The sequence below is a fragment of the Gaeumannomyces tritici genome, assembly GCF_000145635.1.
Source record: "Gaeumannomyces tritici R3-111a-1 unplaced genomic scaffold supercont2.4, whole genome shotgun sequence".
Taxonomy (NCBI): domain Eukaryota; kingdom Fungi; phylum Ascomycota; class Sordariomycetes; order Magnaporthales; family Magnaporthaceae; genus Gaeumannomyces; species Gaeumannomyces tritici.
Genome location: NW_008804548.1, coordinates 1327393 through 1341482, shown reverse-complemented (window position 1 = coordinate 1341482; position 14090 = coordinate 1327393). Strand labels below are relative to the sequence as shown.

General features: G+C 58.5%; 7 protein-coding genes across 7 annotated transcripts; 5 read left to right on the top strand and 2 right to left on the bottom strand.

Annotated features, from left to right (window-relative positions):
• Nucleotides 1–25: 25 nt before the first annotated feature.
• GGTG_07882 (hypothetical protein) lies at nucleotides 26–1251 on the top strand. Its single transcript, XM_009225713.1, has 2 exons — nucleotides 26–469; nucleotides 526–1251. Exons 1-2 carry the CDS (start codon nucleotides 317–319, stop codon nucleotides 814–816), a joined length of 444 nt encoding a protein of 147 aa, XP_009223977.1. The 5' UTR covers nucleotides 26–316; the 3' UTR covers nucleotides 817–1251.
• A 589-nt stretch (nucleotides 1252–1840) lies between these two features.
• GGTG_07881 (hypothetical protein) lies at nucleotides 1841–3271 on the top strand. The gene is made up of 2 exons (XM_009225712.1): nucleotides 1841–2416; nucleotides 2514–3271. The coding sequence occupies exons 1-2, from the start codon at nucleotides 2047–2049 to the stop codon at nucleotides 2987–2989; spliced, it is 846 nt and encodes a 281-aa protein (XP_009223976.1). The 5' UTR covers nucleotides 1841–2046; the 3' UTR covers nucleotides 2990–3271.
• Nucleotides 3272–3379: 108 nt separating this feature from the next.
• GGTG_07880 (mannosyl-oligosaccharide glucosidase) lies at nucleotides 3380–6373 on the top strand. The gene is made up of 3 exons (XM_009225711.1): nucleotides 3380–3858; nucleotides 3931–5894; nucleotides 5971–6373. The coding sequence occupies exons 1-3, from the start codon at nucleotides 3612–3614 to the stop codon at nucleotides 6223–6225; spliced, it is 2466 nt and encodes an 821-aa protein (XP_009223975.1). The 5' UTR covers nucleotides 3380–3611; the 3' UTR covers nucleotides 6226–6373.
• On the bottom strand, nucleotides 6176–7690 carry GGTG_07879 (hypothetical protein). Its single transcript, XM_009225710.1, has 3 exons — nucleotides 7450–7690; nucleotides 7180–7369; nucleotides 6176–7116 (listed from the first exon to the last, which is right to left on the bottom strand). Exons 1-3 carry the CDS (start codon nucleotides 7606–7608, stop codon nucleotides 6407–6409), a joined length of 1059 nt encoding a protein of 352 aa, XP_009223974.1. The 5' UTR covers nucleotides 7609–7690; the 3' UTR covers nucleotides 6176–6406.
• A 1207-nt stretch (nucleotides 7691–8897) lies between these two features.
• GGTG_07878 (hypothetical protein) lies at nucleotides 8898–9679 on the top strand (the record flags this gene model as incomplete). Its single annotated transcript, XM_009225709.1, has 1 exon — nucleotides 8898–9679. Exon 1 carries the CDS (start codon nucleotides 8993–8995, stop codon nucleotides 9677–9679), a length of 687 nt encoding a protein of 228 aa, XP_009223973.1. The 5' UTR covers nucleotides 8898–8992.
• A 701-nt stretch (nucleotides 9680–10380) lies between these two features.
• GGTG_07877 (hypothetical protein) lies at nucleotides 10381–12264 on the top strand (the record flags this gene model as incomplete). The annotated part of the gene is made up of 7 exons (XM_009225708.1): nucleotides 10381–10736; nucleotides 10815–10900; nucleotides 10964–11079; nucleotides 11183–11232; nucleotides 11304–11633; nucleotides 11723–11865; nucleotides 11954–12264. The coding sequence occupies 7 exons, from the start codon at nucleotides 10381–10383 to the stop codon at nucleotides 12262–12264; spliced, it is 1392 nt and encodes a 463-aa protein (XP_009223972.1).
• Nucleotides 12265–12291: 27 nt separating this feature from the next.
• Nucleotides 12292–14068, bottom strand: GGTG_07876 (hypothetical protein). The gene has a single exon (XM_009225707.1). The coding sequence runs from the start codon at nucleotides 13573–13575 to the stop codon at nucleotides 12598–12600; it is 978 nt and encodes a 325-aa protein (XP_009223971.1). The 5' UTR covers nucleotides 13576–14068; the 3' UTR covers nucleotides 12292–12597.
• Nucleotides 14069–14090: the final 22 nt, after the last annotated feature.

Sequence of the window (14090 nt, the reverse complement as noted above, 5' to 3'; positions counted from 1 at the left end):
TCTCGTCGATCACAGTGGGGCAAATGCTTGGCTGGGTGGGGGTGAGCTGAACGCGGCCACGATGATGTAGCAGGCTTGAGCCCATGCACCACTTGTCTCGAGCCGCTTCGTACTTCTGCTCTTTCGTCCAGCCCTGTCTCTAGTAGGTAGACTTCAATCAAATTCGGTCGTTTTTGGGTGTGCCTCTGACTCTAAACTCAGGGTCTCCTCAGCATCATCCTCGACCTGTGGACAAGCCACCAAGGCCACACCCCCTGCCGCGCATGACAGACAGGCGAGAACACATCTACTTGGACTTTAATATTATTTCTCGACAATGGAAGAAAAAGCTCTGAGGGAAGATACTTTTCCTGCGCCATATAAAACGGCAACAGGGACAGTTGGCGGCGTTTCAACCGAAGCCTCCTCCATGACGTTCTCGGACAAGATCATGGTCACGCTGTCACAGGAAGGCCGTCTGGCACAATGGGTATGTGCGGCGGTTCAAACAGGCTCCATTAGCGCTTCACTGACGCTACATACTAGGTCCAAGTGCAGCTTTCGGCACCGTCCGCGGCCATGGTTGAGATGGCCCTCCCAAGAACAAACATAGGCTCCCTGCCGCCCGCTCATCTGACAGCCACAACACTGCTGGGGGCAGGCAGCGACGGCCGCGAGACAGTCGGCCATCTCTACGCTGCGCAGATAGCAAATTTTCTGTCGCTCAAGAATCCGGATGAGAAGCGCACCTTGATTCTTGGCCTAGGCTTGCGGAAGGCCGAAGCCGACAGGGAGGCTTTCTTTGACGTTCTGGAGCTTGTCCAGCAAGTTTTATGAGGGAGAGTTAGGAACTGCGGCGCAAGGCAACCAGGCCGGAACCAAGAGCGCTAGACGAAGGCCAAAGAACACGTGTGGGTAGGGAAATATTGCCTCTGATGTCAATACATTATGTCGTTGCCTGAGTGTGTCTGGAGGAGGAGGATAGCAGGATTAGGTACCAGGTGCCTTGTGGCTATGGTACCCACCGAGATAGATAGGTCTTTGGAGGCATTCGACCTTGATAAAAGTCAAGTGCAAGTGCTAGCTATATCGACATATAAACACACGAAAAAAGTGCAGTCGGTAGGCGGTTGTTGTTCGGAGAGGGTTAAGGGGGGGTAAAGCCGAAGTCGAACTCGAGGGAAAAAAAACACAAAACGGTGGAAACAGGCAGACAGCCCGCGGCGGAAAGGCCACCCACTAAGCAACATTGTATTGTGTAAACAAACAAACACCAATCAGGTGGCGATGCTCCTGTTGCAGGAGACAACGAAAGGACCGACCGATCTGAGCGGTGCGAAGCGGAAAGAAAGAATGCTTGGTGAACCACCGACAGTGGTGGTTCGACGCAGGTGAAGCCGAGCAAGAATTGACTATGGGTAGCGAAGTCGCAGGCGTCGTGAAAGAATCATCAACCAACAAAGCTAGCCTCCTCTTCGCAGCGCTACGCAAGGCAACGGTTGCAATGAGAAAGATCTCCAAGAGAGTGGATTATGTTCCAAAAATTCCCTAACCGACCTAAGTCGATTAGGAGCGGTCATGTAGTAGTTTTCAACTAGCAAAAACACAGCCTCGGACGAATCCTCACTGGCATGCGTAAAGCCCATGCACCAAGATGGAGAAGAAAGAGAAGAAAATTCCAAAGGACGGGCGGGAGGCGGCCCTTAAGTAGGAGAATTTGACATGGTCCGTGCGTTTTCCTGACAACTTTTCTTTTGCCAAATTTGGACCAGACCGCCTTTCGGTTTCTGCCTACTTTTCGGAGCTGAGTCACCGGGAAGCCACTCTCAGCACCCATGTCATTCGTTGCCTCAACTCAGCCGCAGATTCACGCTCGCTGGCGGTTTGCGCCTGCACACCAACACAGCTTGACTCAAGTTCGCGCCTAGGCTGTGGCTGAGTTTGCTGCATAATCGGAACCGAGTGACCTCCACTGAATCAAGCCACACACCCAACGAGCTTGACACGCCCTGTCTCCCGCGCGCGACGATATATTGAGTCCATCTACCTTCACCGGCATTAGCGACCATGGCAGGCGGTAAACAGTACCGTCGTGATGACGGCAGAGATGATGCTGGCGGATACCGTGGGGCCCGTGGTGAACCGGATGGCCACAGGGACAGACGGGACCGTGGCAGCGACCACCCCCGGCGGAGAGACGATGACTACGATCGTAACCGGGATCGCGACCGACGCTACAGAACCCGCTCTAGGTCACCAGGCGACGGCCGTGGCGGCTCATATCGCGATCGGCGACGCGACGCAGGCCGCGAGCCTCCTCGTGGAACACGCGACGCAGACCGACCACCCCGGGATAGGGGCGACAAGGATAGAGACAGGGACCGGGACTCTCAGCGCCGGGGCGGTCGCGAAGACCGTGATCATGGCCACAGGAGAGGTGAGTTATAGCCACTTTGCCACCTAGCCCTGTGCAGAAGCTTTTGTCGCGACAGCAGTTAATGCCTGCATACTGATATGGTGGACTGTTTCCAAAGACCGACCTCGTGAAGACGGCCGCCGCCGATCCAATTCTCCACGGCGCAGCGCAAGCCCCGGCTTAGCCACCAAGGGCAGCAGGGACAACGACATCAAGGAAAGCAGTCTACCGACACGCTCTAAGAACAGCGCGACGGAGAAGTCTGCACCAATGTCCTTCAAAGTCGGCGCCAACGACAATGGCGACGAGGGGCGCAGCCGCTCCGTGTCGAGGCAACAGCGCCACGCAAGTGAAACAGGTGATGATACGCCAATGGGGGGTAGCGGCGACGCGGAGGATGATGACCTTGAAGTAGACGACGACGGGCTGGCGGCCATGCAGGCCATGATGGGCTTCGGCGGCTTCGGCACTACAAAGAACAAAAAGATTGTTGGAAACGACGTCGGCGAAATTAGAAAGGAGAAGAAGACCGAGTACAGGCAGTACATGAACCGCCAGGGTGGGTTCAACAGGCCGCTGAGTCCGAGCAGGTAACCAGTCACAAGCAGAACTACTCTCGTCGGGCCCAGGATCACAGAGTGTGTATGGGCAAGACTGCAGAAGGATTGCTTCCAAGTGGCGGTCTCCGGACAGTCGTGCGATTTTCCTGTTGCGTCAGCATGGTGTTTTGGGAGTTGAATATGGACTATTTGTTATGTTGTACAAGTAACTATTGGCTAGGTACCTAGCGATCAATGTACATGCTGCTGCGTAATATCTAAGTAGTCATTGGTGTGAGTCCTCCAGTTGTAGGCAGTATCACTCCTTCCGTGCCGAGAACGTTATGGTGGAAGCCAAGCATGGTGCTGGGACAATACGTCAGCCGCCAATGTGGACCTGGATCCCCGCCGCCACCATCAAATTCACTCCGCTCCGCGCCCAACGGTTTGCCCCACCACCCCGAAGCGGCGCAAAGCTACAGCGAGCTACCCCTGTTCCACCACACCTCAAACCGTCGGCATTTCAAACGTGGTCACTTCGTTAGCCCATCAACGACAGAGAGGAGGAGACTGGAAGCTCCCTCTTCGCTTTTACACCTGGTTTGGAAGCAGAACCCCAGCCGAACAGCTCCTTGGAACCGGCGGAAGAACCAGGTCGTTGCCGACAACTTTCCGTGATGGCGATTGGCCGCCAATTGAGGGACGGGCTGCTGTCGTCCCTCGCCCTTCTGCAGCTTGGCGCTGGTGTCGTCGCCAAGGACGAGGGCATTCTGAACAGCGAGGTCGGCCGGTTGAACAATCAGAGCCTGCTATGGGGTCCCTACAGGCCAAACCTCTACTTCGGGGTCCGCTCCCGTGCCCCAAAGTCCCTGATGACAGGTCTCATGTGGTCCAAACTCGACAGCTACGACGAGGTCCAGAACAGTTAGTACTGCGGCAGTGCTCGATCTTCAACTTTGGGAGTTCCATGCTGATTCTTCTTGCTGATGTGCCAAGGCATACGGTACACTTGCGAGCAGCATGAGGGCATGGCTGGATATGGCTGGGACGAGTATGACACCAGGAAAGGTGGCGTCCAAACCATCCATGATGCCGGCAACCAGCTCGACATCACTACCTCGTTCGTCAAGATCCCCGGCGGCACTCATGGCGGCAGCTGGGCAGCCAGGATCAAGGGCGAGCTCCGCGACGATGCTGTCAGCAACACCAAGTACAGCATCTTCTTCTACCTGACCCAGGAAGGCCTCGGCAGCCTCGAGACCGCCGACAAAGGCGATCCCAACGGCTTCCCTGGTGACGTTGTCTTTAACGGCAATTCGGAGGCTCTGGGAGACTACAAGATTGTCATCACCAGAGGCACGGGCGAGCACCCTCCCGGTGACCCCGATTTGCAGGAGCAGCGCGACCTCGACAAGACCATTGTTCAATCCCTCAAGCTCCCCGAGGAGCATCTCTGGCAGGCCAAGCCGGTGATGTTCCACCAGATGAAGGAGCACGTCGACCGCGTCAGCTCGCAGTTTGACCCCCAGACCCCGCCTCCACCATGGGATGTCTATGCCCTGCCCCACAAGGCTGGCGCCGGCAATGCCCACATTGTCCAAAAGGTCTTTGAAGGGCCGTTCGAGTTTGACGTCATTTTCAACAGCGCCTCGGCCGGCAAGGAACTCACGAGCGACGACATCACCAGGGAGATCAAGTCGACCACCGAGTCTTTCGGCGAGCGTTTCTCCGATGTCTTCAACTTCAAGGCTCCTTTCACCGATGCCAAGTACAAGAAGTTTGGACGCAGCATGTTTTCCAACCTCATTGGTGGCATCGGCTACTTCCATGGTCAATCGGTCGTGGATCGCTCCTATGCGCCCGAATATGACGAGGAGAACGAGGGCTTCTGGGAGGAGGCAGAGGTAGCGAGAGCTCGCAAGCAGGAGAAGGTTGAGGGACCGAGCTCCCTGTTCACTAGCATTCCCTCTCGACCCTTCTTCCCACGTGGCTTCCTGTGGGACGAAGGCTTCCACCTGCTGCCCATTGCTGACTGGGACATGGATCTGACACTGGAGATTGTGAAGAGCTGGTTCAACCTCATGGATGACGACGGCTGGATTGCTCGTGAGCAGATCCTCGGCGACGAGGCTCGCAGCAAGGTTCCAGCCGAGTTCCAAGTGCAGTACCCGCATTACGCGAACCCGCCTACGCTCTTCTTCATTGTTGATACCTTTGTCGAGAGGCTGCGCAAATCCAATGGAAGCCAACCCGCGGGCAAGGAGCGCCTTTCCCAGGGCGTTTCGTTGACCAACGCTCATGTTGAGAGCCCAAGCGTTGGGCTCGAGTTCTTGCGCAACCTATACCCGCTCCTCCGCCGCCAGTATGATTGGTTCCGCAAGACCCAGTCCGGAGATGTCAAGTCGTACGATCGTCAGGCCTTTTCTTCCAAGGAGGCCTATCGGTGGCGCGGCCGGACTGTCATGCATGTCTTGACCAGCGGACTGGATGACTACCCGCGTGCCGAGGTGCCACACCCTGGCGAGCTGCACGTCGACCTCTTGTCGTGGATGGGGCTCATGACCAAGTCGCTCAGCAATATCGCCGACGCCCTCGGTATGCCCGAAGAAGTTCACGAGCTTGAGAAGAACCTGAACGCTATCGAACGCAATCTTAACGACCTCCACTGGTCTGAGAAGGATGGCTGCTACTGTGATGCCACCATCGACGAATTCGAAGAGCACGTGCTTGTGTGCCACAAGGGTTACATCTCCCTCTTCCCCTTCTTGGTTGGTCTTATCAACGATGACGACCACAAGCTAGGCAAGATTCTAGACCTCATCGGCGATGAGGATGAACTTTTCAGTCCATATGGAATCCGCAGCCTGACCAAGACGAGCCCACTTTACGGTACAAACGAGAACTACTGGAGGAGTCCGGTCTGGATCAATATCAACTACTTGGCTCTGGTGCAGCTTGAGGCGAGTTTCCGCTTTTTTACTCTAATCAACGCGACTGGTGCTGGAGCAACTACTAACAACCCTTTCAACACTTTAGAACGTGGCTAAAAAGAAGGGCCCTCACCAAGAGAAAGCAAGGGACCTCTACACAAGGCTTCGCGAGAATCTGGTTGATACCATCTTCAACAGCTGGGAGGAGACAGGCTTCGCGTGGGAGCAGTACAACCCGGAGACGGGCAAGGGACAGAGGACGCAGCACTTTACCGGATGGACCAGCCTGGTGGTTAAGATCATGACTATGGATGATCTGAGCAGCAGCGGCAAGACTCACGAGGTGAAGGACGAGCTGTGAAGGATGACCAAGAATTTGGACTCGTTTGTGATGCCCTTGAGATGTAACGCAGATATACCCCTTTTTAGAGACGAGTCGCTTGCATTTATGGAGGCACACTGGGCTCCCATGTGCGAGTGGAGAAGATGGCTTTGATTCAATCCTTGCCATGGAGTGACGAGCGATTTGGGTATAGTGAAGTCTAGATCTCGTCCTCTTCGTCGTCAAAGTCGTCCTCCCTACCCATCTCGTAAAGAATCCGCCCTCCCTCGCCGCCCCCGATGTCGGTCTGGGCGTCAAAGTAGGGCAGCACGATCCCCTCCCTGTCGCGCCGCTGCTTCTCGGTCAGGCCGAGGTTGAAGGTCGTCTCGGCCTCGGCCTCCCCGGCGGCCCCATGCGCGGCCTCGTCGGCCACGGGCGCCGCAAACAGCGGGTGGTCCGACAGCAGCACGAGCCCGGACGTCGTCGCCGGGGCCGCCGGGGCGAGCACGAAGCGCTCTGAGACGGCGCGGCCGCTGCGGCGCCGCACTTCCATCTCCAGGACGACGGCGTCTCGGTCGGCGGCGGCGGCGGCGGCGATGTCGTCACGCAAGCCGACCAGGACGCCCTCGCGGCCCTCGCGCAGGCCGAACTCGGGCTCGGGCTCGCTCCGGTCCAGGGCGCGGCGGGCGGCGGCGGCGTGGTGCAGGCTCGACACGCGCACGACGGCGGTGGCCAGGTGGCGCAGTACTGCTAGCGGTTCGGGCCCGTGGCCGCCGTCCGGGGAGGGGTAGGGTAGGGCCAGCGGCACGTCGTCGTGGTAGACGCCGACGACGGACGAGAACGGCGTGACGAGGCCGGAGAGGAAGGCGGCGAGGAGGCGCGGGGACGAGGCGGCGAGGGCGTTTAGGGAGTCGATTATGATGAGGGCGCCTTTGTGGTGGGGGTGTGTTAGCGAGGTTGGGGGGTGCCGGTCGAGTGGTGGTGGTGGCTTACGCTGGCCCGGCGCGCCGCCTCTACCCTGCCCATCGGCTGCTGCTGCTGCTGCCCTGGGGTCGGGGATATGGGCGGCGATTTCGGACCGCAGGGCCTTGAGCGGCTTGCCGCGGGCCTTGACGAAGACGTCGACGTCGCGCGGCTTCTTTAGTGTTGCAAACGACACGAGCACGACCCTGTTTCGGGATATCTACGCGGGCGGGGGTGTGAAGGGTGTGTTAATCTACCGAAGACTGGGGCTCACACTAGACTGTAAGTCGACAGACAGACCTTGGCCCGCGACGTGAACTCGCGCATCAGCGGCGCGGCGGCCTGCTCGAGCGAGTCCAGGACAAGCGTCAGGGGGCTCGCGCCGTCGCGGAGGTTCAGCAGCTTCTGCAGGAGCAGCAGGCTGTGGGACCGCCTGTGCGCCTGCGCCGAAGGGGCCATTATGAGTCCGGTGCCGCAGACAGGGCGATGTTGTGTTGATTGGTTCTTGTGTCACCTCTGGAGCTTCAGGATTAGCTCTGCCGCCATCGCCGAGTGATGGGCGCCCCGCGCTGTGACGTATGGCGGCGGGGTGGAGCCGCAAAATCCGTACCTGCAGGTCTTGTGGTTTTTATACTTGACTTTGGCCGTCTTTTTCCTGGTGCTGCCTTTCTCGCTATCATATACAGCGAGGGATTCCCCCAAAAATCTAGGTGCCACAGTATCTTCAGGCAAACATTGGGAGGGTTCGAGACAGCCGATCGCAAGCTGAAAATCGGGCCATCATATCTATCGGAAAACAAAACAGCCTGACCGTAAGGTCAAGATGCCCTTTAGATTGCAGCCGACTGCCGTCCCATTTGATATAGACGCCATTCCTTCCGCGTTTAATCTTTTGGACGATCTTTATGCCTCTGATGCACGTGTACATGTCGCCCTCCCCGTCGGATCTCGGTAAGCGGTGGGTGTTGGGTGATGAGACGTTGGCGATCCTGGGCCCTGAGAAACGCTCGAGCAGCGGCAGGAAGTGCTTGATAGCAAGGAAAGGGTTCTGATATTTGCAATGAAAGTGAGCGCTGTGAGCGAGGATATCGGCGGCGGAGAGGCGGGTGTTTTTTTTTTTACGGCCGACGTTGACGAGAATATCGAGAATCTTGTCCTTGCCATGGTTGGCGACAACTTCCTACCATTGCCGACCCCTGGGATGTGCCTGGGATGTGCGAACTGGCTCTTCGGAGTGAAACTGCTTCCTTGGAGTAATATAATGCGCCAGATTGGGAAACAGAACTGAGCGAGCTGGGGACCAGAGCACGAAAAGGGGCAGACGGTAATACTTCATGATTTAAGGTTAGTGCGTTTGTCTAGAATTGCCTCCAGCTTTCGCTGCTTTGGGTTGTGCGATGGGGAGAGAGCTAGGTGCGGTCGACTGGGCCGCGGTGCGCAATGTCTTCGCCTGCACTGTACTGCACTGCCCTATCTGTACCCCAAACCATATAAGTGCCCTTCCGGCTGTTGCAGTCGTCGAACTCGGACGCTACAAGTTGGCTACTTGTAGTGCAGTGGTTGTGTCCGGGGTACTCATACCGCGCGGGCTGCTGTGCTCTTAGGAGCTCGGGTTCGATCCCCTGTGGGGGAGCCAAAAATCGAAGAAAACCTTCAACGGTTTCGTACCTGTTCACCCTCAAAAGCGGCTGGGCAACAATCTTTTTGATTTTGTGCTGTTGCTAGTATTCTTTGCCGCTGCATACTTGTTAAAGTATAGCATGGCCTCCCATTACGAAAGGTTACCTCTCCCTTGGCTGGGGTGTTGAGCTGTTTACTGTGGCTTTACATTACCGTACATAACATGATTAAGATTCTGCCGCGCTTTGTCAATAAACAATCTGCAATGCAGTTGAACACAGAAAGGCCAAGTGGGCCTGCGCGCGGCAGGCAGCTCCTGGGTGCCCTTCAGCCGGTTGGGCATGGGAGGAACTCGCCCACCAAGATGCCACGCTGTGGTGTGCTGGAGCTTCTACGCACGGGCTCAAGCAGAGACTTCGTCGTGTTTACATGCCTGCTCCTAAATATTCACAGAATCAAGTTCAAGTCCCGCAAAGAGGCCCTCGACTCTGTCTACAAGAGGATTCAAGACGAGTGCCGCACCGCGGGGCCAAAGGGCGCCGAGAGTTTCCACATATTTCAAGTTAGGCTCGGCCGGAACGAGGTCTACTCGTGCCATCGAGGACGTGCCCGCCCCCGGCGGCCAGGATGGGGTGCCATATTATTGTTAGACAGGGCGGCTAAATCAAAGCGGATAGTTTCGAGAACCCTGATGACGCCGTTCCTCGAACGGCTACCTGACAACACACAAGACACTCAGCCAGGTTTAACACATCGAATCACTCTAGAGCGCTTCACTGGAAAATACCAAGGCGTGGATACAGATTTGGTCCGTTGCCCCAGAGGCAGTCCTATGGCCACTACTCAGCAAATACCTGGGCGATCACCACAAGCGGTCCATCTTAATCTGCCGTTAGGCAGGGCGGAATAGGGCCAAGGTAATATACGTAACACCTAACACCCATCAAATGCCGCCTTGGCATGCATTATCACTGCATCCCGCGCATGTCCATCCCCACCCCCTTTCCTACCCTCAAGACTGGACAAGACAGTTTGCCGTGCCATCCATGGTCCGCGGTGGCTGCGGCTTGCAGTTTAGATGAAGCGACGGAGGGTGGCTTGCCATAGCGGGCGACTGGAGACGCTTGCCTAGCGGTCTTTCAACGACGACGGCGTGTCCCTGACGTGAACGCCCAAAGTCCCCAAAGGCCCAAGCAGACTTCTCGGGTTCCGGAATGATCTGCAAAGCGCTATCAATATTCTCTGATTGGGCGGTTTGTCCATCAAGCTCACTCCGTCTTTTCTGTTGGATACCCAAGAGGTAGTGTCTCCGAGTCAGCCTGCCGGCAGCGTCTTTGCTGGAGAAGCGAGAGCAACAGTAATATAGACGTGAAATAGGAAATATCGGGCGGCATGCCCGCCGGGAGGATATAGCTCCCATATCCCAGAGGCTCCCTAAGATCATGATAAGCACTCGTTCCGCACCACTCCATCTTCCTTCTATCCTTTTATGGACAGGGCAAGAGAAGGATCCACGCCTCGCGCCTGTCTAGGCCGCCCTCTAGGAAGTAAATCCCACCCATAAGCATCCATAAAAAGCCCAGGGCCCAAAAGCCAGATCGGCAAGCAACCATGCCGTCCCCTCTCACCATCCGCTCCCTGCTGGGCGCCGCCGCCTTTCTCGCCGGCGCGGCGGCCCTCGGCTCGCCCGGGGTCGTCCCACCGCAAAGGCGCGCGCCCGCGGTGGCTGCGAACTCGGACGTGCTGCACCTCGAGCGCCGAGTCCGCCACGGCCCGAACGCCTCCTCGCGCGCGGGCTTCCGGAGCATGGAAGGCGTGGTGGACTACAAGTCTCGCGACGCCGTGGGGCCCATGATTGTGCGCCGCCGGCAGCACGGCGTCGGCGGCCGCGAGGTCTGGGTAGCGGACGACGGCGAGCCGGTCGCGGAGGGCGTCGGGCCCGCTATCAATGCGTATCATCAGATCGAGTTCGTGCCTTCTCGACTGCTACTGCTGTTGATCTTGTTCGAAAGGGGGAGGAGGGGCTGACAGGATGGCGTCGAAAGGTACATGACTCCCGTTGGGATCGGGGGCGAGGAGTACAACCTGATCGTCGACACGGGCAGTAGCGACACGTGGTTTGTCAAGTCCGGTAGGTCCTGCTTGCACTACTCTCTGCCACTGTATCCCGACGATGAGCCGCTGACCTGCAAAGGCTTCGAGTGCGTCAACTCGCGCCGCCAGCTGGTACCTTTTGAGGCGTGCGATTTCGGGCCCGTGTTTAGGGGGGCCTTGTCCGGCGGCACGTCGCCCTTGGTCTTCAACATCACCGTGGGTTGCTCTCATGCTTCCATCTCCAACGCTATATTTCCCCCCGTGGAGACACGAGAGCCTCTCAGCAGATGCAATAACTTACACCCAAGACCCGGCGCAGTACGGCAGCGCGAACGGACCCTTCCTGAACGGCGAAATGGGCTTTACAGAGTGAGCCTCGCCATTATCTATCTATAAGCTCCCCCTGAACCCCCACTGACAGCAAGAGCCCCGCCTCGCAGTCTCAAGGTCGCCAACATCAGCGTGGCGCGGCAGCAGGTGGCGCTCGCGACCGACGGCATGTGGTTCGGCGACGGCATCAGCAGCGGCATCCTGGGGCTGGGCCTGCCGGCGCTCACGGCGAGCTCCGACGGCACCGTGGGCGCCGACGGCCGCGCGCGCCAGGTGCCCTACGACCCGCTCGTCGCCACTATCAACAGGCAGCTCGCCAGCCCCGTCTTCAGCCTAGCGCTTCACCGCAACTCGTCCGAGTCCTTCATCGCCTTTGGCGGCGTGCCGCCCAACGCCGCGACCACGGGCGTCTGGGCGGCGACGCCGATCGAGAAGGTTTGGTCTGCTGTGTTTTGGCTGTTATGTTTGGCATCTGTGTGGTATACTGACGATTCGAGGGGGGGAAACGCCATGTCGTGCAGCTGCACAGGGTCGACGGCGTGGTCGACTACTTCTACTACACGGCGCTTCCGGACGCCATCTCCTTCAACAACTCGCAGCGCGCCCTCCGCGCCTCCAACGTGCCGGCCTTTATCGTCGACAGCGGCACCACGCTCAATCTGTTCCCTTATGGTGTGTTTCTTCTGTCGGCCCAAGGGCGTGCGCTAGCCCAGCACTGACACTCGCTCACACACACACACACACACTCACACTCACAAAGAGATCGCTGCCTCCATCAACAACCTATTCGCGCCCCCCGGCGTCCTGGACCCGGCCCAGGGCGCGTGGTTCGTCCCGTGCGACGCGACGCCGCCCTCGCTCAGCGTCACCCTCGGAGGGACCGTCATCAAGACGCACCCCAGCAGCATGATCCTGCCCGAGGTGCGGGACAGCCGGGGGCGGTGCGCGTCGGGCATCGGCTACACGGACGGCTTCCCCTACATCCTGGGCGACGTCTTTATGCAGAATTTGGTCACTGTCTTCGACTTGGGCGAAAAGAAGGAGGTTCGATACGCCGAAAGAGTTTTCTAATCCTGGTCTTGTTTTGGGCTTGTGTTTCTCAGTTTCTGGATAAAGTCATGTTTTATTCGGGGGACCCGGGTATCATCTATACAAGCTGCGAGAGGAAAAGCAGGCCGCGGAGCCTATGAAAACTAAGCAAAAACAAAAAATGGCAAAAGTAAAATACCTATCCATCACCCCTGGAGTTACACACACCCCCAAACACCTATCGGGTACTCCCTCGGGCGATTAGGTCGCCTGTCCCTGGTTCTGTAGGCCCTCTCTCATAAATCCGGCCCCTTACAAACGCCCTCCCCCCTCTGCGACCGCCACGCAAACGCCATCTTTCCCACACCGCCCTCCCTACTTCGTCCCTACAGCCTCCCCGCCCCGCGACTTGCGCCCGTCCTCGGGGAAGCCCTGGGGCGGGTCGACCTCAAAGTCCTCCTTGAACTTTGCGCGCAGGTAGTCGTCAAAGTCGCCGGCGGCGCGCCTGTCGTGGGCCTCGCGCGCCTGGCGGATCCACTCCGGGTCGTGGCGGCCGCCGCCGATGTTGCCGACGTAGCGGGCGCAGTCGTGGCGGAAGTCGTCGCTGTTGGACAGCGCCAGCGCGTCCGGGCGCGCGCCGCCGTCCTTGACGAACCGGGCCGGCATCACGGCCAGCAGCCGGGCCCGCTGCGCCGCCGAGAGGCCGTCCCAGGCGCTCGGGTGGCAGAGCATGGCGCGCAGGTCCACCTTGCCGTCGGCGAGCGGGGAGCGGGCGCTGGTGTAGACCGAGGGCGCCTCCCAGCGCGCCTTCTTGCGGCGCTGGGCGGGCGTGAGGGCCGGCTTGGTGATCTTGCTGACCGCCGCCTTGACCGCCACCTTGACGGCTTTGGCCGGGGACGCGCGCGGCTTCTTTGCCGGCGAGGGAGAGCCGACATCGTCAGCAGCAGCAACGGTGGCGGGAGCAACCTTGGCGACCGGAGTGGCGGCCCTGGGCGTCTTCCTGCGGCCAGCTGCGGCGGGGGTGGGCGATGCGGGTTCCTGACTGCGGGACGGCGCCTTCTTTGTGGCTTCTGGAGAGGCGCTCTTCTGCTTGGCCTTTGTGGGAGACATGATGATGACCTTCTTGTCCGCCGACCACGGGGTTTCGGGGGACGACGGTGGTGAGGACAGTTCCGAGGAGTCGTCAAGATCTGACGGGGGAGGCTTGGGCCTAGCTATGATGGTGAGTTCTTCTGGTAGATTCGGTGCCGGGTCGACGTCCATGGAGCCTCGCATCTCGACATGGATACAGTCTGGCACCAGGCGGTGCGATGGGTTTTGAGCATCGCCGTCGGCCATTGTCTCGTCGTGCATTTGCGGCGACCGGGTGACTTGTTCGGTGGCGTCTGCCACGCCAAAGGACTGCGGCCTTTGTTCAGACCGGATTGACGAAAACAGAAGAGTTTTTTTTTTGTGGCCGTTTGCGGCTTCAACAGATGGTGGTGTCGTGCGGGTGGGCTTTTGCGGACGGATGGTTATTATTGTGTGAATTGGCCATCCATTTATTCAACTGCGCCTCCGCCGCCCAGATGGCACTGATTAAACCACCGAATGAAACGAGTTTGGCCAAGGCTCCGAGATGTTTGGCATCACATCATGGCAGCACCGTAACCCGGCACCCGAGGCAGTCTACCTTGTTGTCTACCTTGTTTTGTGTTAGCCGTCTGTATCTCTCCAAGGACCAAGTGCGAACTGGGATGGCTGTTGAGGTGGTTCTGGGGCTTACGGTGACGAGACCCTGACGAGACCCTGACAGCCCGCTGAGTTGGTGTTCAGCCAGGGTTCGTGCTCACTCGCTCGATGAGAGGAGATAGAAATAGAGTTGTTGG

Bases quoted from the DNA above. Each gene is read 5' to 3' on its own strand.
- GGTG_07882 (XM_009225713.1), top strand. From the start codon at position 317: ATGGAAGAAAAAGCTCTGAGGGAAGATACTTTTCCTGCGCCATATAAA. The intron at 470-525 runs GTATGTGCGGCG...GCTACATACTAG, and splicing joins AAGGCCGTCTGGCACAATGG to GTCCAAGTGCAGCTTTCGGC.
- GGTG_07881 (XM_009225712.1), top strand. From the start codon at position 2,047: ATGGCAGGCGGTAAACAGTACCGTCGTGATGACGGCAGAGATGATGCT. The intron at 2,417-2,513 runs GTGAGTTATAGC...CTGTTTCCAAAG, and splicing joins TGATCATGGCCACAGGAGAG to ACCGACCTCGTGAAGACGGC.
- GGTG_07880 (XM_009225711.1), top strand. From the start codon at position 3,612: ATGGCGATTGGCCGCCAATTGAGGGACGGGCTGCTGTCGTCCCTCGCC. The intron at 3,859-3,930 runs GTTAGTACTGCG...TGATGTGCCAAG, and splicing joins CTACGACGAGGTCCAGAACA to GCATACGGTACACTTGCGAG. The intron at 5,895-5,970 runs GCGAGTTTCCGC...TCAACACTTTAG, and splicing joins TGGCTCTGGTGCAGCTTGAG to AACGTGGCTAAAAAGAAGGG.
- GGTG_07879 (XM_009225710.1), bottom strand. From the start codon at position 7,608: ATGGCCCCTTCGGCGCAGGCGCACAGGCGGTCCCACAGCCTGCTGCTC. The intron at 7,370-7,449 runs GTCTGTCTGTCG...CCGCCCGCGTAG, and splicing joins AGTTCACGTCGCGGGCCAAG to ATATCCCGAAACAGGGTCGT. The intron at 7,117-7,179 runs GTAAGCCACCAC...CCCACCACAAAG, and splicing joins AGGCGGCGCGCCGGGCCAGC to GCGCCCTCATCATAATCGAC.
- GGTG_07876 (XM_009225707.1), bottom strand. From the start codon at position 13,575: ATGCACGACGAGACAATGGCCGACGGCGATGCTCAAAACCCATCGCAC.